The sequence below is a fragment of the Pseudopipra pipra genome, chromosome 9 (assembly GCF_036250125.1).
Source record: "Pseudopipra pipra isolate bDixPip1 chromosome 9, bDixPip1.hap1, whole genome shotgun sequence".
In the NCBI taxonomy this organism is placed as follows: domain Eukaryota; kingdom Metazoa; phylum Chordata; class Aves; order Passeriformes; family Pipridae; genus Pseudopipra; species Pseudopipra pipra.
In genome coordinates, this window is record NC_087557.1 from 25,978,590 (window position 1) to 26,000,273 (window position 21,684).

Consider the following 21,684-nt stretch of genomic DNA (forward strand, 5'->3'; position numbering starts at 1 on the left):
TCTGAGGGATCGTTTATGGGGTGTGGAGCAAGAGCAGGAAATGCTTATCTTGCATCTGTATGAAATTAAAAGTTGTCTTCTGAGAAGTTTTTCTCTTTGGTTTAGACCAGCAAGGAAGCTGTGTGGGGTTAGAGGAGCTAATTGAGAGACAGTCTTCTAAGAGTTATTGTTGTCAGACATAGAAGACAGTAAGCAGCTTGCTGTTTAGTAAGTGGCTCTCAGAACTTGACTTAAATTGTGTATCTCCTGAATTTAAAAGTGCTCTAGGAGTTGGTGAAGCTTTAAGTACTTCAGTCAAACTACTATTGCAAGAAGTTTTCTCCTTTGGAATATGTGTGATGGAGTTTAAAATACTTTTGCTGCCAAGTTCCTGCTGCACTGTGCTGGAAACTCTTAACTGTGAACTGTCTGCCGGTGGTCAGTAGCATTAAATATCCTGTTTCACTCTACTGGCTGTGGAAGGAGAGAAGATGGTTTTTCATGCAATAATCAGTTGTTATTCCATGTTGTTCCTGACAAGGCTCACCACTCATTTGTTTGATAGCCCTGTGAAATACACCCCTGTTATACCCTCTCATCCATGTGGCTGTCTTGGAGGTCTGTTGTCCTTGAACAAGAAATTAAAAAGATCACAGGGTGATTTTAAGCCACCTTCAGTTCTAATTTGTTACCCTTGCTTGTTAACTCATAGCTGGGTCAGGACACTTCTGTTGTTTGCCCTTGTGGCATCCCCTTTAAGTGGGGATGATAACAGCTCTTTCTGAATGATAGCTAATGATTTTAAAGGAAGGCATGTGTGCCTGGGGAAATATAGGCAGGCTTCAGGAGAAGATCTCACGTGCACAGCATGTGTGTCAAAATATGCTGTTTTCCCCTACAGGAGAGGGAAGGGAGTGCTGTGTGCTCTCCTCTCCATTAATGTTCTCCCTGCTTCCCTAGTAGTAATCATGGAGAAGAATTTCAGGTGTTCATTTTAAAATGCTGATGCTCCTGTATATTATTGAGAAGATGTTGGAATGGTTTTAAGTTCCTCTCCCTTCGTGGAGAATTCAGATTAAATGAAACTAAAAGTTTTAATTTTGGTGGGATGAGAAGGTGACTCTGACAGCTAAGGATGAATTGTGGCAAAGCAGTGCAAAGGTGAAGTAAGGGTACTCACTTCTTACATTTGAAATCAATATACTTAATGCAATACACAATAAGTATAAGATCTGTCTCTTGATTTGACACAGGACTGTCATAAAGAATTGGGCATTCGTCCTCTTCAAATTGTATCTCTCCTGATGTGTAACTTTTACAAGCACAATCAATCACTATGTAGTTACTTAGTAAAGGTAGCTTGGGTTGTTCTGAGCTTCCTGCAACTGGCCGGTTTTTGTAATATGAGTGAGTTCTGTTTCATTATGAGCCACATCTACAGAAATCAAAGTGTTGATGGAGAAGGGAGGGTCCAAGAACAATGCAAGACACTGAGTTGGGAGGAAAATCAGACTGAAGTCTATTTCCATTTTACTTCTTTGTCCCAAACTCTGGATGTCTGAAACTTTAAAGTGGCTTAACTTCTTTGAGTTCTGAGCAGGCATTTTTACATTTGAAATGTGAGGATCATGTGTATGGAATCAAGGGGTTTGATTTCAGCTGTGGAAAATACTTTCTCGTGCTCCTGGTCTGTTGGACCCTGTTTGGATGCCTTTAAGACCAATTTCAAGATATGCTTTCACTTGGTGCCTTTATGGCTGCAGTCATTGTGCTCTGTCTTGGCAGAGTGTTGATCTGGGTTAGGAGTATGATAATTCTTGTCCATTAAGAGTAATTCTGTAACTTATATCTAAACTCATCGTGGTTCTCCAAGGGTGTAACAACAGGAACTAGTGAACACAGTAAATCCCTTCACTGCTTTTGCAAGACAGTTGAAATTAGGGGAGTGCTGGAAATAACACTATACTTTAAAGTTGTAAGGTCTTTAATGCAGGGGTGTGCCCCTGCTGTGTGCTCATGTGAAGCCCAGCACAACAGGTCCTTGCCATGTCTTGAGACCTGAGCGTGTATAATGATGTTTATGTGATTTCTGAATGTGTGGTTGTGTTTCTTTTCAGGTGCAGAACAACCTGGCTCAGGCAAGACCCAGTTTTGAAGCGGGTGGTAATACCCAGACTCTGCTTAAACTGCTTTCTTCCATTGAATTCAGACACACAAGCAAGGTATCATCTTAATAGAAAAAGGCACCTGTACTGTGTTCTCCAAGTGCTTCCTGTACATGTGTGCTTGTTTTCCAAATATACTTTTGCTTCCTTTAGGAAGCAGGTTAGAGTGAGAGGGGAGTTACATCTGGGTAGTGGATTTTGGTATGTGTGTATCTGGAGCGTTAGGAAGCAAGATGAAAGATGATTTGAGGTCTGGATGAACGGAAACGTGTGGTAATTGTTCCTTTTCTTCTTCTCTTGGCTTTGTTTGCAGGTCTTCTTTCCAGCAAAAGGGAAAGGCAGTAACTGCCTTCCCACACAGCCTCTGAATAATGTGTATGTTAAATATTGCCTCAACAGTGAATTACAATGATGATAATAAAATTCAGGCCTTCAACAAAACTGCAGCTAAGACAGAAACTTGTTCCCTTTTTGCTTACAGTGTGGATTTTACTGGGTTGCATTACACTGTGAGCAATAATCCTAAACTGACTGGAGAAGAACAGATCAGAATTTGAACAGTTCCCTTTTTCTTCAGCTCTTGTCAGACTGCAAGTCAGCCAGTCAGTTCTTGGAGAACAGTCTGATGGCTATGGTCAAGAGGGATGTCAGAAATGCTTTTTATCAAAGATTTTGGTAGTTTTCTCTGAACACCAAGTAGTGTTCTTCTCCTACCTCCCTGCAACTCATCCACAGTGGATTTTAAAGTGGGTGGGCAAGTTGGTTTTGGTGGAAGCAGGTGTTCAGTGCTTGTAAAGTGACAACACAACAGTTTGACATTCATCTTGGACCTCTCGTGCCCATGGGCCGTTTCCCTCCAGAGCAGTTCATGCAGTCTCTGAGCTCTCTGTCTGGCAGGGTGAGCTGCCTCAGAGCCCACAGCGTCCTTGTCACCAGCAGTACTCCTGCAGTGTGCAAAGCACCTCAGCATTGCTTGGATGGTTGGGGCACACTGTCTTTCAGTGTCACCAGAAGCTCTTTGGTTATACAGTCACGGGAAAAAAAAAAAAGCATTTCTTTGAAAGCTTGAAAAATCTCTAAAGAGTTTGGCTGTGCTGAGGACATTTTCTTGTACTACCAGCTGTTGCTTAAGTACTGGTTCATTGTAATAAAGTGAGTAATGAGAGGGAAGCTGTGATACCTTTAAAGGAAAAGCTGTGTTGACAGAAGTGAACTACACAGTGATGTGAAGTAGCAGTCCAGAACAATAAGAATGTAATACAGCAAACATTTCATATCTCTAGTCAGATAGCAAATTTGGGCAAGACTGTAGGTTAAAAAGATTAACTTTTCAGTAATTTGGTTTCTGTATACAAGAGTAGTAAACTTCCTGGTTTCAGGGAAGCAGTTCTCTGTAATTTAGGAATTGAGTCAGACTAAAGAGAATTGAAATAATGTAGTGAGCTATTATATAGCTGACTGTAAATATCATAGCCAACTGGCAGAATGCAGGAGTCAGTTGTGAAAAAACATGTCAGCTGTTCTAAGACACAGGATTCACATGCTGGTTTTTTGCTAATTTTTAGTCTGTTACAAGGTCTGAAACCGTGATACTTGAAATAGAATAGAACCTGTCGAGGTGTGACTTGGAGAAAGTCAGGTCATTAAAATGACTTGTTTGATACCTTGTGGAAATCCATCAGCTCCTTCAAGCAGAACAGCCCTATCTCTGAGCAGCTTCATGTGTCATTTCAATCCCAGTTCTGAATAACTTCTAAGGCAGGCTGAACTGAAAAAGAGGAGAGCTCTGTAATGCTAGCCTTCTTTTTGTGTTAAAATTTGAAGCTATATGTGTGTCAGTTTGAGTTAAAAAGAAGCTATTTCTTCAGAAGTTGGTAAAACGTGCTTTTATATTACTGTGTTTAAGGAGTCACATATGACATCCATCATGATGATTTCTGAACACATTCTGCCTAAGACTTGAAAATGAGGGTTTACTATTGTCAAGGGGAAAGGACTTTCAAAATACGTTTGTCTTCAATTTTCAGGCATGTGAGTTCCAAGTGACACTCACAGTAGCTGTTACTGACAGATATTGACAAGAAAAATGCAACAGAGTCAAGTAAAAGTATTTCATGGATTGGTAGATTGTTGTGTAATGTTTTCTGCCATGAAGTTTCTCCTGCGTTTTACTGTTTTACTTAGAGCACTTTAGAAACAGTGAAAGGTGGAAAACCTGCTGTTCACAGTCTCTTAAAAGAGAATTGATGAAGTGTTTTTGTCATTCTTGTTTTCAGGGCTTGCTCTTCTTTCATTACCTGTGTTCTCATAATTACACTGTTTCTATGGATTTAGTTTTTTCTGTAGTATGAGATCTTTAATACTGAATTCACTCAGAAATCCTCCTGGCTGTGAAATGTCTTAGCAGCACTTTGCTGCTGCCTTGAAGATTTGGAGCTGAGATTTTAAACTGTTAGGGCCAACTTGGCAGGATGTGACTGGTGTGGTGAAGTGCTCGTGTGAGAGTAGTGTGGAATCATTTAGCCTTTCTGGAGATTGGTTACCTGTACAAAGTGTATGGCAATGTTTTTATTTAGGCCTTCAATAACAATATGAGGGTGTTGTGTTTTTTTTTTTTTTTCTTTATTATCTTCCATCAGTGAATTGTTATCTCTGACTAAGCTCTTGTAGTATCTGCAGCTAGTAATGTAGGGGGAAAAAAATTATCTAGATGCCATAAACACTGCTTGCTTTGGAGTGTAAATTATCCACTGATCTGTGGTTTAGAAATGCACATTATGGTTCTGTGAGAAATGGTTTTCTTTCTGGCCATTTGGCAGCATGAACTGACCTAGATTGCTCCTCTGACCTGTTAACTCCTGTGGTTGTGTTTTCTCTGTGTGGTTTGAAACCTCCCCACACCTTCCTGCTGTTTTGAAGGCTCATTTTCTTTAGCTGATTAGAAAAAAATGTATTTGTGAAAGCATAAAATAGCTCAGAGACCAATGCCCTTGGGAGGGCTGTAAATCCTGTCTGGTACCAGGGCATGTGTTCTGTTGTGGGTAGTTCGTGGTGGTTGTTGATGAGATTATTCCTGTGCTTTGTCTTACTGTGCTGGGAGAGGAGGTTTCAGTATAGATGCATTGTTGTTTCCTCCTGTTTTTACAGTACATCAAACCTCCCCAGAACTATTAATTAGCACCCAAATTGTCTTTTTAGGTTTCCTCTGATATTTAGAAGGGAGGTGTCAGCCTGTGATGAAGACAAGCAGAGAAACTTTTGGATAGATAAGAAAATAAACACACAAGAGCATGTGCTTTTTCTCCTAAAGTAATAGATTGTTAAAGTCACCTCTATGTTCTGCCAGAGATGGTCAGCAGTCAGCCTGTCCCCATAGCAGACAGTGGGAAAAGGAAAAAGAAAAAAAGAACCAGAGCCACAGATCACGTCCCTGGGAAGTTTGAAGGTTGGTGGCAATTTATAAGCTTTAAACTGTAGTGGTCTGCTTTGCCTCTGCTATTTTTCTCAGTTTTGTTAGCTAAACATTGCTTTTTGGCAAACATTATGAGCTGACACTTCTGTTTTTCCTTATCCCCCATGTTCTGGCTTTCAGTCTCTTTTTTTTTTTTCTTTTTTTCCCTCTTAGTGGTGAAATCTGAGTCCTGTTCATAATCTGTTTTGATGTGGGTTTGGGTGGTTTTGTTTGTTGGGGGATTTTTTTGTTTGTTTGCATGGGGTTTTATGGGTAGGAACAGTGCTGATGTCAAAATGATTGAATTGTTGTGAGCACAAATAATGTGATGCATTGTAAGTAAAATATAGTTCAGTTAGACAAAACTGATCAGTATAAAACTTCTTGCTGGGCAAGTAGCATCTTCAGGTACATTGCAAATAAAGCTGGTAGCAGCCCTCTAGGCTTAAACCTTAAATTCTTCTAGGTTTAAATGTCCAAATTTAAGTTGTACTTAAAACACTATCTCTGCAAATAGATTTTGTATGATAGGCATTTGTTTGATCGAGGAATTAAATGTTTTCCACCTGAAAAAAATTGTTTCTGAGTTTTACATAAAGACAGGGAAGCTGGCTGAGGTCCTAGCAATTGCTGAGATATTAAACATTTCTTGTATGAACAGACTTGCAATTTTGATGCTGGAATGAAGTTTAATTGTAATTTTTCTGGAATTTGAGAGAGGGAAGTGAAAAATTAAGCATAGTTAGGACTGGCATACCTACTTTAATACTACATAAATCTGAGGGATGCTTACCAGATAAATAACTTGTCTTGACATTATTCCCTGAAATGTGTCCTTTCTGCTGGCTTTCTTTGGCAGACTTGTACAAGCTGACTGCTGAGCTGCTTGGTGAGGGAGCATATGCTAAAGTTCAGGGTGCTGTCAGCCTCCAAACTGGGAAGGAATATGCAGTGAAAGTAAGTATGGAGTAAAAGCAGCATCACTTCTGTCTGTAACATGTCTTCTCCCTCCTCGTATCTCAGTGAAAACCTGTAACAGAGTGGGTAATAGCAAAACCTTTTAGGAAATTTTTGATGCTTGAAATGAGCCTGTTTTTATAACTGTTGAGATAACCTGTCATCTTAAGTGTTGTGCCTCCAGAGTGAACTGTTGTACAGCTGCAGACAGAAGTCACAAACAGTAAATCACTGTGTGATGTGTGATCTCAGGGCAAGCTTTCCTTTTTCCTTTGGTTTTAGTCCCACCTTTATCTCTTCTTATGAAAGAAGAGGGTGAGTCATTGTACAGCATGGCCTACCAAACAATGCAAGCTTTTTGGTGCTGCTCTGAGTTTAGAGAGCATCAGTTACTGCCACTACTTCATGTAAAGCTGCCTCTTAATTTTAGATAGAGGTGAGTCTTCTGTAATATCATTATGTTAAGTGTTGGGGCTCACTTACAGATTTGTGGTTATCCTGAGTCCCCCATTTAATTACAAACACAAATAATAGCAGTAGGGAAGCTTTATGTTCAATATTATTCAAAAACCATAGGCACAACATTTTAATTGCCTTTAAAAGTATGGTTCTATAGATGCTATAATTTTGTTTGTACTTCATAAAATTGTTGAAGTTGCAAGTCTGAAATAAACAAACCACTGCATTCTGAATTTGATGTGATCAAATCCCAAGTCCCATGAAGTATCAGTGAATGGTTGCCTGTTCTGCACCAGAGAAGTCAGGGTGTAAAAATAAGACACTGATACTGGATGTAGATGGTGGTGATACTTGTGGTAATGTCATGAGCTTTCAGTTTACGTAGCAATCATTTGGTCTTGGCCTCTGTGGAAAGCCCTCGTTCTTGTCCCCTTTCAACCTGAGGACTGTGTGAAGGAAGGTGACTTCTGAAGGGCTCTGAGACTGAATGTATGTTTTCTTTAATACATTTAGCTCTATTATTGGGTCTCCATAAAGTTTGCACTATGAACCAAACTCTCGTTCTGTAGTGAATTTGGTACCTTTTGCTTAAATGCTTATAATGACAAATCTCTTCTTTTCTGGCTGTTCAGTGTCTGATGTGACTCGAATCTATTTTTATTAGAACTCAAAAGGATATCCTGTTCTGCGCATTGCAGAGTTAAAATGATGCAAGAAAAAGCTTGTGGTAACTGGTCAGTGGCTGTGTAACATGTGAATTTAGTTCCTTTCTTCTCTTCCTGTCCTGATTTCTCTTGTCCTTCGAATGCCTTCCAGAGCTCTGCTGACTCTACCCTGCTCTGTAAATAAACACCAGTTGAGAAATTAAACAAACAAAGGTGGACTCTTTATCTCTGGTGGGCATGCCTGAGATTCAAACCTTGGAGCAGTTACCTAATTCCAGAGCTACATGCATAGTTCCTGCAGTCATTTTTCAAATATGAGTTCTTAACTCTTTTCACAGATCATTGAAAAAAATGCTGGGCATAGTCGGAGTCGGGTTTTTCGTGAAATAGAAACGCTGTACCAGTGTCAGGGTAACAAGTAAGTGTAGTTTTGTCTTTGTTTATTTAAAGTATCTTAATTATTTTTTTCTAATTTTTAAGCCTCTTATGTGTGGCGTGGTTAGAACCTTTGCACTGGTCTCCTTAAAAACGATTGAAATTTAGACTTGACCTATTCAAAATAAGAATTTTCCCTTCTTTTACCTGTGGAATTTAGGGCAACTATTTACAGATTAAAATTTATATAACTCAATTAGCAGCCAGGTCAGTGTAGCCTGGATGTGTCTCAGTGATGAATGGCATTTGTCCAAATGAGGAATTACCATTTTGACTCTCTCCCCTGCGATTTCATCATCAGCAAAAGCTGACCCGATAGCAGCTGCTTTTGAAAGGAGGTCTTGCCACACCTTTCCCTAATGTGTGGCTCATCCTTCTCTCTGTGTCAGCCTTTCTGCTTTTGCACTGGAACTCTTAGATCAGCCAAAAGCTAATTTGGTTCTCATTTTGATGTGTGCTGACTTCATGTAGCCACAGGATGAAGCAACTTTAAAGCTGCTGCTCGTGCCTGAGGAGTGGGTAAAACTGTGCAGGCACTGGCAGCGTGCTCTGAGAGCTCTGTGATGAGTTTAAGCCAATTCTGAAGCTACTTTTAGGTGTGGCTGTTAATCTAGAATGTATACAACAGCTGTTGTCTGTATTACAATTGTGCAGCTTAATAGAGCCTTTTTTGACAAATTCATAACATAACATACAGAAATAATTTAAAACCAAACTTGTTTACCAAACTTATGTGTTTTTGTTGTGCCGTAGAGGAGCAGATTATGTCTGTTCTCTTGTGAGGTTAAGAGCATATGGATATCCACTACATAACTGATGTAAAGCTCACATAAAACACATGCAGAATTTGGGGTTTGTATGTACTATTAAGTGTAGAAAATTCTGACTTACACGTTTGACATTCTCAAGGAAACATGGGATGTTTGTGCTGCAAAGACTTTACGTGAGCTGAACAGGAGTTAGTCTAAAAATGGCAACTAAGGTGCTGGATTTAATAACCTGTTGGCAGATGCCTGTCTCCTTTGAGCCCTGTGTGTTTTGTTTTGTGATTTCCAGAGAGAAAGAATACCAATTTAATTTTTATTTTTTTTGCTACTGCCTTCGGCACAAATGCAATGTTTTAAATTATTAAATACAACCTATTACCAATTATCTTCCTGTCAACTGAGCAGCAGCAGAATCTCACAATCCTGTCTGATTTTGGTGTTTGGCCTGTTTCCCGCACTTAAATTTCAGTGTGAGTTGGAAATGTAGTTTTAATGCCATGGGCAACCAAAGCAACTTGTTTAACTAGAACTTTTATTTTTGATTACTTCTGGCACTTCCTAATTATCCATGCTGAAACTCTTTATTTCTGTGTGTACACTCACTGCTTGTTTCTTCTATTTCCCTTTTTTTTGTTGTTGTTTCTTTTTTTTTTCAAGGAACATTTTGGAGTTAATAGAATTTTTTGAAGATGACACAAGATACTACCTTGTCTTTGAGAAGCTGCGAGGAGGTACTGTGCCTTTGTTCATTGAATCATTTTAGTCCTGTTTGTCTCAGTGTTTTAGAGTAGCAAATAAAGAGCTTTTTTTAAAATGCTTGAGAATTTAAAGACAAGAAGTAGAGGAAATATTATACGAAGCTCAAAGTGTGGTTACTCTTGAATATTGATGGGTCTGGTCATGCATTTGCAATCCCTTTCTGTAGTTAAGTGATGGAAATGTCAGCTCTGGTAAAGTGGAAGGTTTGAAATATGGTTAGTAGGTCACAGACCCTTCAGGCAAGGGGAGACACACAGTATGTCAGGTATTATGCAGCATTTATATAATCCAGTAGCATTTTCCCTTGATGTAGAATTGACTCCTTTTGCTGAAACTCGTGGAGCACTGTTAGGAAAATCATCCTGCTCCTCCCTGGGGTTGCTGTAATTGTGCTTGTGGGTGTTTGAGGGCCCATCACCTGAGCAAGAGTGGTCACTGAGCTCCAGCACTTAACACTCACCTGGGGAATGAGAAACCTGCATCAAGCACTTCATGGACTTTCTCACATTTGTCTGCATTGAGTATAATTACAGTACCCACTAATTGCATGGCTGTGCAAGGCCATGAGTTAAGCATGGCCAACCCTTCAAAGAAAAACAGAGCTTCTAAAAGAGTGCAGTTCTGTCCTGAGAACATCATCTATTGTCTCTGGTCAAGAAGATATTTTCAGTAGCAAACTGTGCAACAAATACAAATTCTTTCTGCATAGATGGAGAGCTGTTTTTAAAAGAGTAAGACTGGTGTTACTTACAGTGTTAGAGCATAATTTGGGCTTTTCATTTTCAACTTTGCCTTCCTGTAGCTTTGGTAACCGAAGGAGCTCTGCTCCACTTTTATCTGAGTTCAGTTCTCTATGATATGCAGAATCCCTTTAATATCCTTGTCTGACAGCATTTTATAACTGAAAGAGTTAAAATCCAGCTGATTATACTGAACTTGCATGACTTTAAAGTATTTTCCCCCTTTTTTTCCCCTCTAAAATGTGTTTTGGGAAGTGCTTTGGGAAGCAATGTACTTTGGGAAGTAATGTTTTCTCTGAATGCTGGAGAGGTGGGAACAACTGTGGCAGGAGTGCCCTGCTGTTCTTTCTCTGTGAGAATTCTCTATGTGGGCTGAATATAAAGTCAGTAGAATATGTTTCCATTGATATTGATATAATTCTTATCTGAGAGAGTTTGGACATCAGGTCTGTTCAGAAAGGTAATTTGAAATAAACCTGCTGAGTGAAATGAGCACTTCAGGTGGCTCAGGATTGTTTCCTGCAAAGTGTGGGGTCTTTTCCACAGGGATGGAAACATTGAAAAACTGTTACTGCTTTCTAAAGGTTCAAAGAACAACTGTACCAGAAAAACCCTTTGAAGTCTGTACTTTAAGAAATCTTTAGCAAAAAAGAAAGTGGTTTTTTTTGGCAAGGGAAAGTTTTTATATTTGAAATCTAATAACCAGATGTAAAGGGGCCTTCCTCCACCCATCTGACACAGCAGTCATCTCTCTTCTTTTTGACTGTCTTTCCTTTCCCTCTCTGAATCCTTGCTGTGGAGGAGTGGCAGTAGCATTGATGTTATAAGAATAGGAATTACCCAATGGGATATTTCCTTCCACATCTAGAACCCAAGAATAAAAATGAAATCACCTGAGAAAATGTTTCATGGGGCTGATAATAAGTGACAGTTACTTCTTGAATTTCTCTGCCTGATTGCTTTTACAAAATACCTCTCTCGGTAAGAAAATGAAAGGCAGTAGTAAGGCTATTTAGGTGTCTTGGATCTCTGTGGACTACACATAATCAGTTTTTTAAAGACATTTTTAATCTTTTGAGAAGATTGAATGAATTCACTTAAGGCAGATAAGGAATCAAACCTCCCTTTATTCTTTGTTAAAGAGACAGCAGTGGGGCTCTGCCTGCAAGCTACCAGCCCTTCACTGTGTTCCAATTAGAGATGTCCTTTGTCAGATTTCATATCCTTGGGCAAATTTTCCCTTAAGTCAGTGTGTGAGCCTTGCCTTGATGTCAGTGGGAAATTTTAATGTGTATTTAAAGGCTGAATCTCTTTTTGGTTTGATGCTGTTGAGGCACAAAATGTGCATACTTGACTTTCAGGGCAGGGTTTCAATGGTGACAAAATGAGGAGAGTTTGACTGAGCATGGCCACCCGTGACCTGGGGTAGGTTGGGTTTTGCTGAAGTGCTCATGTACCCCCTTAGCTGATGTTTGAGTTTTACTAGGACTATTGGCAAGTCTCTACTCTCCCAGTGTGTGGAAAACAGACCAGTCATGTGCTGGGGCAGTAAAAAATGATTGCCTCTCATGCTGTGCTTCTACTAGAGAGCCACACTGTTTCAAAATTGTGTTCTAGCACACTTAAGTGTTGAAGCTGCTCAGTTGGACCTTTTTCTTCTTAGTCATTCCCCTGTTTGGTCCTCAGAAGTTGCCTGCTGCGAAAGGCTGTTACAAAATATGAGAAATGAGGTCACGGCTCCGTGATACTTGGAACTAGTTCAGGATTCATGCTGAGGTTTTCCCATTCACCTGTTGCTCTGACAGGTTCAATCCTGGCCCATATACAGAAGAGGAAGCACTTCAACGAGCGAGAAGCCAGCAAAGTGGTGAGAGACATTGCCTCTGCTCTGGATTTTCTTCATACAAAAGGTAAGAGGAGGCTGCCTCCCTCCTTACTAGTTGGTGTTGTACACTTAGGTTATGAAGCACATTTATCTGTAAGTAGTCAGCCTTTGCCAGCAGCGATGCCAGATGACTTAAGCTGTTTTACTCTATAATATTATTTTCATAATGTGGTATTTTAAGTAATTGCCTGTGTTAGGATGGTATAGGCTTTTCAAAAAGAAAAGTTAAATCAGCATCCAGGGAGAATTAATATTAGGGTTGAGTCTGTTTGCTTGTTCTTGTTACCTAAGCCACCATGTAAAGGTTATTCAAAAGGGAGCTAATGTTCTTTTTAATTTCCTCCTCTTTCAGGTTTACAGAGATACTTTGCTGTATTTATTCAGACCTTCTGCTGGTTACAAGACCCATTTGTTTACAGTAGCTTTTGGTCTCCACATTTAGACCCCCCACTGTTAAATTGAGAGACCTACAGTGAACCATAGTCCTTGTTTGAAGCTGTCCTCGTTTCTTTTGGAATTTGCTTGGATTTAAAAGCAATTCTGTTTGTAGAAGGTTTTTTCATGTTCAAGTGTTTTCCTCCTGCTTTTTCTACTTGAGAGTACTTTTGTTTCATTTCAAAATTCCTGTGTGTTATGGTCATCCCAGAGTATATGTTCGTGTTCGGTGTGATGGATCCCTTTGAAGCCTTTCCTGTGTCATGATCATTTGGCCTTGCAGCTTCAGTTAATGTCACAGTGACTCCCTCTGAGTAGAATGGCATGTAGTTGGAGACTATGTTTATTGGCTATTTGTTTTGATACATTTTTTTCTCCTCCTGTATTTTGCCATTCTGATTAGACAGGTAGATCTCAGCAGATCTGCATTTGCTGCCTAAGTTATTTGATACTGGCCCCAGTTCCATGAATGTTCAGTTGCAGTCTGTGCTAAGTTGGAATCACAGCACTGGTACCTCAGCAGATTGAATCCATTTAGAAGAAAAGTGTAGCAATGCATAGGGAATAAAGTGGTAAACCTGAGAAATATGGATCTTGTCACATGTTGTGACTGTTAGGAGAAGTTAGTTTGAATGTGAAATCAACCTTAGTTTGGACTAAGATTTTTGGTAATCTTCATAGCCTGTCTATGTGATAACTCAACTTTAAATCTTCAGAGAAGGTACTCTTTGAATACCTCTGTTTAGAAGATTTTGACTTTGAGATATGGGGCAGAGAAAGAACATGAAACTTAGGCTGAACCTTTAGAGAAATTCTTATTTGATGTGTTAGGGTTTCTTAACAGCTGAAAGTCCAGGTACCCTGTTCAAGGAAGTTTAACATTGACTCAGCTAATGCCTTTCTGTAGTTCTCTCTCAGGTTTTCGTTTTAATTCCCCTTTCCCCAGACAAGACAAGAGTGATTCATTAAAATGGCTGTAGAGCAGCAATCTGCTTTCTTGTTGTTTGCTGTGAAGTGGGGCAGAGGGGACATGGCTTGCAGAATGGGCTACAGCAACATCCCCTTCCATTTTCTTGTTCTCGTTATGGTTCTTCCGTGTGACATTAAAATAATTAGTAAGTAGCACACAGAACACTGAAGTAAACAGGAAATTAAAGCAGTTTTATTGCACAGCTTAATGGTGAAGTGCTACAGCTAAATGCTTTAAAAAAAAAAAAATTTGAGTGAGGACAACTAATTCTTTTGCCAGGGGTAGTTTAAAACTCAGCTGGATGATAATGCTGCCTTACACCCACTTGGGACGTGTGTGCTTTATTGCTAATAATCCGCTGGAGGAGTGTTTGAAGGCAGTTGTTTTCTCAGCGCTGCGTGCAGCAGCGAAATAAAATGTTACATAATCGGACGTTTGAATTCACACAATGGTACAAAAAGATGTTTTTTGGCAAGCCAAGCCAACTGTTGGGGAGTTTTGTCAGCCTTGTTGCTGTAAATGTCAGTGCAGGCCATCTTGATGGATTCATTGTGCCGTCTTCTGTGCCGGAGCAACGTGAGCTGCGTCATTAGGAACGCTCCGATTCCTTTACATCAGGGCTGTGCTGTTGTGTTTGAAGTCATGTCTTGTGGACTGTGCTCAAGAAAAGACATTAAGAACTCTCTTACCTAGAGTTTGATGGGATTTTCTTTCTCGTACTCTGAAGTAGTATGAGGTGTGCTTGGAGTGTAATTTTTTAAATCAAGGCTAGAGTGCAGTTAAATTACAGCCAAGTTGCTCATTTGATTTGATTTTTTTTGCCTCTCATTTTCTACCTTCCAGTTAAATGGAGAACTACCAGAAATTGTGTGTTTAGGCATTTGAAGAACTGCTTTGACAACACAGAACCACCTTTGCATGTGAATTACATGGATAACTTTGTGCTTCCCTGTTAGGTTTGCCTATTCTGATAGCAGATGAATGAGGAGGCCCTTTGGTTGTTTTCTTTTAGCTTTTCTTCTTCATCTCCAACTGAACCTTTAATTTTTCTTTTCCTTCAGCAGTGAGTGTGTATGTCAAAGGGATATTTTCATCTGGGAACTCAGGGTTTTTTTTTTTTTTTTGTGGGGCAAAATGTCTCAAATATTGTCTGTGCTGGTAGGAGTTCAGCAAACCACCAGTTGATACATCTGGAAAGAAGGACCTTAATGTAAAAGGCACAAAAATCTTTTGATTAAACTGTGTAAACAAGTAAGCTTTCCTACAGGTTAGTCATCTTAATAATCTGGTTTTAATTAACATAATTATTTTGGGCTAAGCCAAGAAGTTCCAGTGTTAGCAGGTTCTTATTTGCTTGACAGACTCTCATGTGCAGTTAAGTATGATAAAGGTATAGCAGGATACAACAGTGACTTTTAACAGATACAATTAAATTATTATATTTAAGAGGGCAGGTGTGTGTAGCATGCTCAGACCTAGAATACTTCCCAGACCACCTTCTAATAGAGAGAAGTTGTGAGAAATAAAGCAGCAGAGTATCCTCTCTGATATACATTTGTACTCTCTGTTTAGGTATTGCTCACAGGGACCTGAAGCCTGAAAACATCCTGTGTGAATCTCCAGAAAAGGTGCTGCTCTGGTCTCTTAACCTTCTGCTGTGTTTTTTTTAACTTGGTTTCCAAAAACAGTCCTTTGTGTCTTTCTCTTCTTGAAAACTTTCGAACTCATTATTGAACGTCAACGAAATGTAACAGAACTGAAGCTTAAAAGAGACTAAATTCTTCTTTGAGCTGTGAAAATGTCAACATCTGGCTGAGAGATAAAAAGCCAACTGGCCTTAGAGAGGTCATGGCAATTACAGCCTATCACCTCATCTGTTCTGAGCCACTGCCCACATGGACAAGCAACATTTGCAGGGCAGCTGGTCACATTATGTGACCAGTTCCCAAAGTGCCCTGGTGTGTACTGACACTTGCCTAACCAAATAAAAAAATAATGCAGCAGGATCAGATGCTGGCAGTGTGGGCAGAGGAGGTGAATGGAATGAGTGGAAGATAGCTGTGAGAGACTGGGTTTCATTAGGTACTTGTGTTCTGTCCTAGGATCTTCCACTTTCTACATGGGATATTCATATATATTGCATTAATAACAGTCTTCCTGACCTCTTATTGTTTTGTCTTTTAGATATCACCAGTAAAAATATGTGACTTCGATCTTGGTAGTGGGGTGAAGCTGAACAGTGCATGTACTCCAATAACTACTCCTGAATTAACAACGCCGGTGAGAGGCCTGCTGTGGCTTTGTGCTTTTTTGGTTTTGTTCTACAATAAACCAATTTTTCTTACCTCCAGAGGAGAGCTTCCAAAGGGCTTACTGCCACTACACCCAGTGGTAGATAGTTCATTTCAAGTGAGTGTGTACATGTGATAAATACTGTCTTGCTTTCACAATCATAGAACAAATATACAGAAGCACAGGAGTTCACCTTATTAATTCTCCTGTTGGCCAACAAGGGACACGTTGGTCCTGCTCATCCCTTACACAATCAAATGAGGAAGCTTTTCATGCACACTTTTTGTGTGCTTATGGACAGAGTTTGAACCCTAGTTTTGTGTTCATTTCCCCATGTTTGGGTTCTGTAGCTCAGACCCATGAGCTGAGGGGAATGCAAGCTCTATAATCAGTGTGTGCCTTTATAATACACTTCAGTTTGAAAAACTACAGTCCTATGCTTTTAGCATTACTGTGAAAGAAAAATCTGACAGTGTTCAGGAGTCTTACAGAAATCACTGCCCGGGATACACTTGTTTACTTTCTGAAAATTCTGATAACTAATGGAGAAGATATAAAAACCTGAAAGATGTAAATTAATATTTTGAGCTTGTATTAGAGGATCCTAGTCATATGGAACAGCTAATGGTGCTGCTAAAGAACAGTAGGAACTCCTTTGCCTTCTGTTGGGTCTCTGTACTCCTTTGCACTTGAAATGTGTTAATTTTTTCCTGTGCTCACAAAATGTTTCAAAGCTCTTGGCAACTCCTTAGCAGGGATGCATCAGCTGGGACTTGGCTTAACAAAATCAGACCAGCAGTGAAAGGTAGCAGTAAACTTCAGTAGTCTGTGATTCCTGATTCTGCTTTTAGACCAGTCCAGTTGGAATAAAGAGAGAATGATAAACCTGAGTCTTGTTTTGATGTGACCCTCCCTTTGAAAAGTTGCTTGAATTCGGTTTCCTAGTGTGGGTCTGCAGAATACATGGCACCTGAAGTGGTGGAAGTGTTCATGGAGGAGGCCACGTTCTATGATAAGCGGTGTGATCTGTGGAGCCTGGGAGTGATCCTGTACATCATGCTCAGTGGTTACCCCCCTTTTGTGGGCAACTGCGGCACAGACTGTGGCTGGGACAGAGGAGAAGTCTGCAGAGTTTGCCAGGTGAAATGTGCATGTCCTGGGCATGTGGGGAGAGCAGAGTTTGCCTGTGAGCTTAGGGTGTAAGACTTGCCATAATGGCAGCAATGGAGAGCTGTGTCTGTGACCCAGGCAGTTATTTGGGACGTGATCTGTCACTGACAAGTGAGGGTGGTAACATAGAAGCTGAGTGATGTCATTTTCCAAAGTAAAGTCGAGCAACTGCCTCTCTTTCCTCCTGTTGTGAGATCTCAGAGCTTCTCCTCATCCTCTCCCCCACCCTGCAATCCTCCTGTGTTCTCTAATCCTTGATCTGGTTTATGGTAGTCACGGGAATTCCTAAGATGAAGGTTGAGCCCCAGGAGAGTCAGCATGCAGGGCCTGAACTTATTCTTTCTAAAACCTGAGTACTTCAGTTGCCCTCTTATGAGGGAGATCAGGAGGGGGAAGGTGTTTTCAGCACACAATGTATTGTGTCCATCTTAGGATGCTCTGAATCGTTGTGGAGCTGCCTGTCGCTCTCCATTGCCTCCATAAGGAGATTGGATGGTTTCAGTTTGCACCCTCCATCTGAGGAGTCTTCTGGTTACGTTGTATTTCAATTAAAAAAAACTTTCCATCACTAGAACAAGCTTTTTGAGAGCATCCAGGAAGGCAAGTATGAATTTCCTGACAAGGACTGGTCGCATATATCCTCTGAGGCCAAAGATCTCATCTCAAAGCTGCTGGTTTGTGACGCCAAAGAACGACTTAGTGCTGCTCAAGTCTTGCAGCATTCGTGGGTTCAAGGAGTACGTATTCCCCTTCATCTTGTTTTAAGTGTTATTCTTCTTGCAAAGTGACAAACAAGCTGTTCCCTGTCTCTGAACTTCTAATAGATCCATTGTGTGTTTCAGTGCTTGTATCTTGATTAATTAAATGATACACAGCGGCTTTATTCTTTCCATGTGGCAAATATTTGGTTGAATCTGTCAACCTTTAAGTGTTTGGTTTGGGTTTTCTTAATTATTGCTTTGTGCATTTTAAATGGATTTCTTGTGAATACCAAGCTCTGCAGTACACAGATTATTATGTTACTCTTTAATACAGGAATACAGAATGCTGGTAGATACAGTTTTATAAGAACAGCAGTGTCCTCTTTTGCTTCAGTTTCCTGTTCAGGAAAGAAGGAACAGACCCTCTGGAGGGCTTCCAAAGCTGTAGTCTTGTACCTGCAAGCTGTGAAATCATCTTGTGAGGGGAAACAGATTATGAAATACGTTTTTTAAACAAACAGGGATTTGTAAGCCCACAGTGAATTAATTTATGTGCAATATCTGTTAGTTGTAAAGATTTGGGGGGGTTACCTGATTTGTCACTCTCTTGGGAAAGCTTTCTAATATATAAGTAACTTTTCTTAACTGCTTCTTCTAGCAGGCTCCTGAAAGGGGATTGCCTACCCCTCAAGTTCTCCAAAGGTGAGATTAATTTTCTGTAAACTTGGTCAGGAATAATTACTGAAAGAATGGATGAAAGCTAGGAGTTGACAAATTGGGGGTTAACATCCCTGATTGAGAATGGAACTTCCCAAATGTGCAGCAGTAATTTTGTTAAGAGCATCAGAAATATTGAAGCTCGGAATTTTCTTTATGATCTAATCTTGCTTGTTTGTGGGGAAAGCATTAGAGGGGATTCCCGCAGTGCAGTGTGAATCTTAGACAGGAAATAATGATGGTTTTGGCAGTTTGCTGCCCAGGAGGGGGAGAAAAAGGCATAAAGGCGTGTGTTATCCAAAGAGACTTTCTGATGGGTGAATAACCATCATAAACAGACTCGGATCCGGCTTTCGTTGTACTTGGTGGTAATCACAGTATCCATGTAACTGTGAGCAGGACAAGCCTCATTTGAAGTGATTTGATGGCAGATTCTGTTTGCCAGGGAGCCTGAGTCACACATCTCTATTTCAATGTCTGCCATTTGTGATTCTAGGTGGTTCTTCCCATCAGAAATGTATTTCCTCAAGCCACAGGTGTAGTGGTCCTGCAGTCCTCTGAAGAACGACAGCAGTATTGCCCCATAAGCCCATCCTTGGATAACACGTGGAAGTTAATCACGACATCTCAGGTGGCTCCCTGGGTTTACATTGGAAGTCCTTGGCAGAAGGAGGACTGGAACTGTGGCTGTTTCCAAAACCCCAGAGTGTTTGTCTTGTGTTGCTGTTCCTCTCAGTGAGGATAGATGCAAATATTAAGTGGTCATTTTGCCTGCTGTGTTCGATGTTTCCATAGGAGAAATAAACCTGCCGGGAAACGGCTATTCTGGTGTGAGAGTGACCAGGTGAGGTGACTTGGGTCTGTGTTGTAACTGCTTCCTCCTTTTCCCTTGGCAGGAACAGCAGCACAAAAGACCTGACCCTCTTTGCTGCAGAGGCCATAGCCCTGAACCGCCAGCTGTCTCAGCACGAGAGCGAGCTCAGCGCGGAGCAGGACGGCGTCGCCCACGCCGTGTGCTCCATGAAACTCTCCCCTCCCTCCAAGTCCCGCCTCGCCAAGCGCAGGGCAATGGCACACGCCACCAAAACCAGTGACTTCCAGCCAGTTCCTCATAAAGCCTTCTGAACTCCTCTCCTGCTGCAGATGGCAAGATCAGTCTGTGTTCTTATTTGGATTTTCAGCGCTGGTAAAAGCTTCTCCGCTCCTGACACTTTGATTAGAAGCTCGCTCTTGTGGTGTGACTTGTAACTTTAAGGGGACAGCTTTTTATGGGAATGTTTTTTGCCTGTCAGATTTAGTGCATTAAGATAATTTAACGGATCTTTTTAAACTGCAGAAGATGGGTTTGCTGCTGTATTATCTGAGGTGATAAATCACTAAGTTTTCCTCATTTTCTTCTTAGAAGAGCACACTTTAAAATGCAAACTTGAAAACATCAGGAAATAAAATGCTTTGCCTAGCAGAGCATCAGGCCTCTCCCTGCCAATGGCTGCTCTCCTTGATGGCACATCCTGAAGGTGCTGCTGTTCCTGTCAGCAGCAGGGACTGTTTTCAACCAACAGTGCCCCTCTCTCTTTCTGTAGACTCAGGAAATGAAGGTGGTGACCGGGTGGACCTCTGTCTGCATTACCTTTACTGGGCTTAAATTGCATGAGTATGATACTGTAAAGACGCAAGGATTGCTCAGGCTTCTAGAGATGAAGAAGATGGGGTAGTTTTTTATGTTGATAGATTGCGTGTCAGCATGTGGAGTGAAAACTGGGAGGGGTGGGTTTTTTATCTGACATCTCTTTGCTCTTAACTAAAATGTGCTCCATATCATCTCTTTTTTCATTTTCTGGGGTTTGATGTTCATTATGTCCCCGTCAAACAGTTACATTCTTAATTCTGATAACCACAGTATTAACAGACTGTTTATGTAACAGTTTACATTTACTATTAGGTGGGTTTTTTAATATTCATGTGGGGTTTTATTATATTAAGGCTATCCTAAGTTATACTTTCCTTTCTGTAAACTTGTATTTCTCGGTGCCCTTTTATGTGTCCTGCCTGGGCTTCCTAATGTGAATGGACAGAGTTCAGTGAATTTTGGTGTGTGAATAATTTAGAAATGCCAAATGCAGTGGTACATCTGTACAAAAACGTTGCTGCAGCCGTTGCGTTCTGCCTCCTGCAGGGATCTCAGGCTGGGTGTCTGGATTTGTGCTCCCAGTTTTAGGACTGTGGTGCACTGGGAGTCAGGAACAATTTGGAAGGGTTCTGGCTGAAAAGCTGAAGATTTTGAGTGACCAAGGGGAAGTGTCCATGGAGAAGGATGTGGATGTTGAGCACTTTCTAAAACATAAGCTGTGAAAACTGGGCCACTAAGATGCCCGACATGATGCACCTTAACTTGCCAGCCCTTTCTGAAACCCTTTGCCAGGGCTTTTTGTGCAGAGAGGTGAGGAGGAGGCTCCCAGGTGCCAGCACAAAACCCCCCCCACAAGCAGAATGAGAAGGAATAAAGTAGCAGATGCAACAAGCACTTGGAAATTGAAAGGTCAAAGCTGAATGTCTTTGCATGGCCTATTCAGAGTGGTTTTACATTATCTTTTATCAGTGTGCATATGGCTATTTTTATACAACAGGCTGTATTTTGTGACTAATATTAACGTTGTTATTTAAAAGTTTTTATACATTGTGCCAGTTGAAAACTTATGAAATGTATTTTGCTTTTTTTATTAAAATGCTCTAAGTTATGTATTTAACACATTTGGCAGTTTCGTGTGGTTTTTTCCTCTTAATTTTTGGTTCCACAGAAAAAAAGAGAATTATTTCTCTGTGTGACACTGGATTTAAGACAATTTAAGTCTCTGAAGACTAATCATACCTCCCTCTTCTATTGATTTGTCAGTCTCTGGTCTCCGATGGTAAAATGAAGCTGTGACTGCGTGGAGGGGGCTGAAAGGGAACCTGTGATCCTTTTACCTTCAAAAGAGATGAGCTAACTGAGTTCAGGAACTTATCTGCACTGTTACATTTCATGTTCTTCCCTTTGATTTCTGCATGGAGCAAAAGTCCTGAAACTTGGCCAGGAGCAGTGGTACGATGCAAAGTACTCTTGGATGGAGGCCTGAAGCTTTTGAGACTGCAGAAGT

General features: G+C 40.6%; 1 protein-coding gene across 3 annotated transcripts; it reads left to right on the plus strand.

Annotated features, from left to right (window-relative positions):
• Positions 1-2,096: 2,096 nt before the first annotated feature.
• Positions 2,097-21,298, plus strand: MKNK1 (MAPK interacting serine/threonine kinase 1). Of its 3 annotated transcripts, none has more exons than XM_064665313.1 (12): positions 2,097-2,201; positions 5,343-5,589; positions 6,455-6,552; positions 8,015-8,094; positions 9,536-9,609; positions 12,183-12,287; positions 15,240-15,295; positions 15,852-15,947; positions 16,905-17,099; positions 17,702-17,866; positions 18,489-18,532; positions 19,444-21,298. In XM_064665313.1, exons 2-12 carry the CDS (start codon positions 5,493-5,495, stop codon positions 19,670-19,672), a joined length of 1,239 nt encoding a protein of 412 aa, XP_064521383.1. In that variant the 5' UTR covers positions 2,097-2,201; positions 5,343-5,492; the 3' UTR covers positions 19,673-21,298. The 3 variants fall into 3 exon arrangements, with proteins under 3 accessions (XP_064521383.1, XP_064521382.1, XP_064521384.1); XM_064665312.1 differs by having other exon boundaries at positions 5,491-5,589; XM_064665314.1 differs by having other exon boundaries at positions 5,491-5,589; positions 18,492-18,532.
• Positions 21,299-21,684: the final 386 nt, after the last annotated feature.

Bases quoted from the DNA above. Each gene is read 5' to 3' on its own strand.
- MKNK1 (XM_064665313.1), top strand. From the start codon at position 5,493: ATGGTCAGCAGTCAGCCTGTCCCCATAGCAGACAGTGGGAAAAGGAAA. The intron at 6,553-8,014 runs GTAAGTATGGAG...CTCTTTTCACAG, and splicing joins GGAAGGAATATGCAGTGAAA to ATCATTGAAAAAAATGCTGG. The intron at 9,610-12,182 runs GTACTGTGCCTT...TTGCTCTGACAG, and splicing joins CTTTGAGAAGCTGCGAGGAG to GTTCAATCCTGGCCCATATA.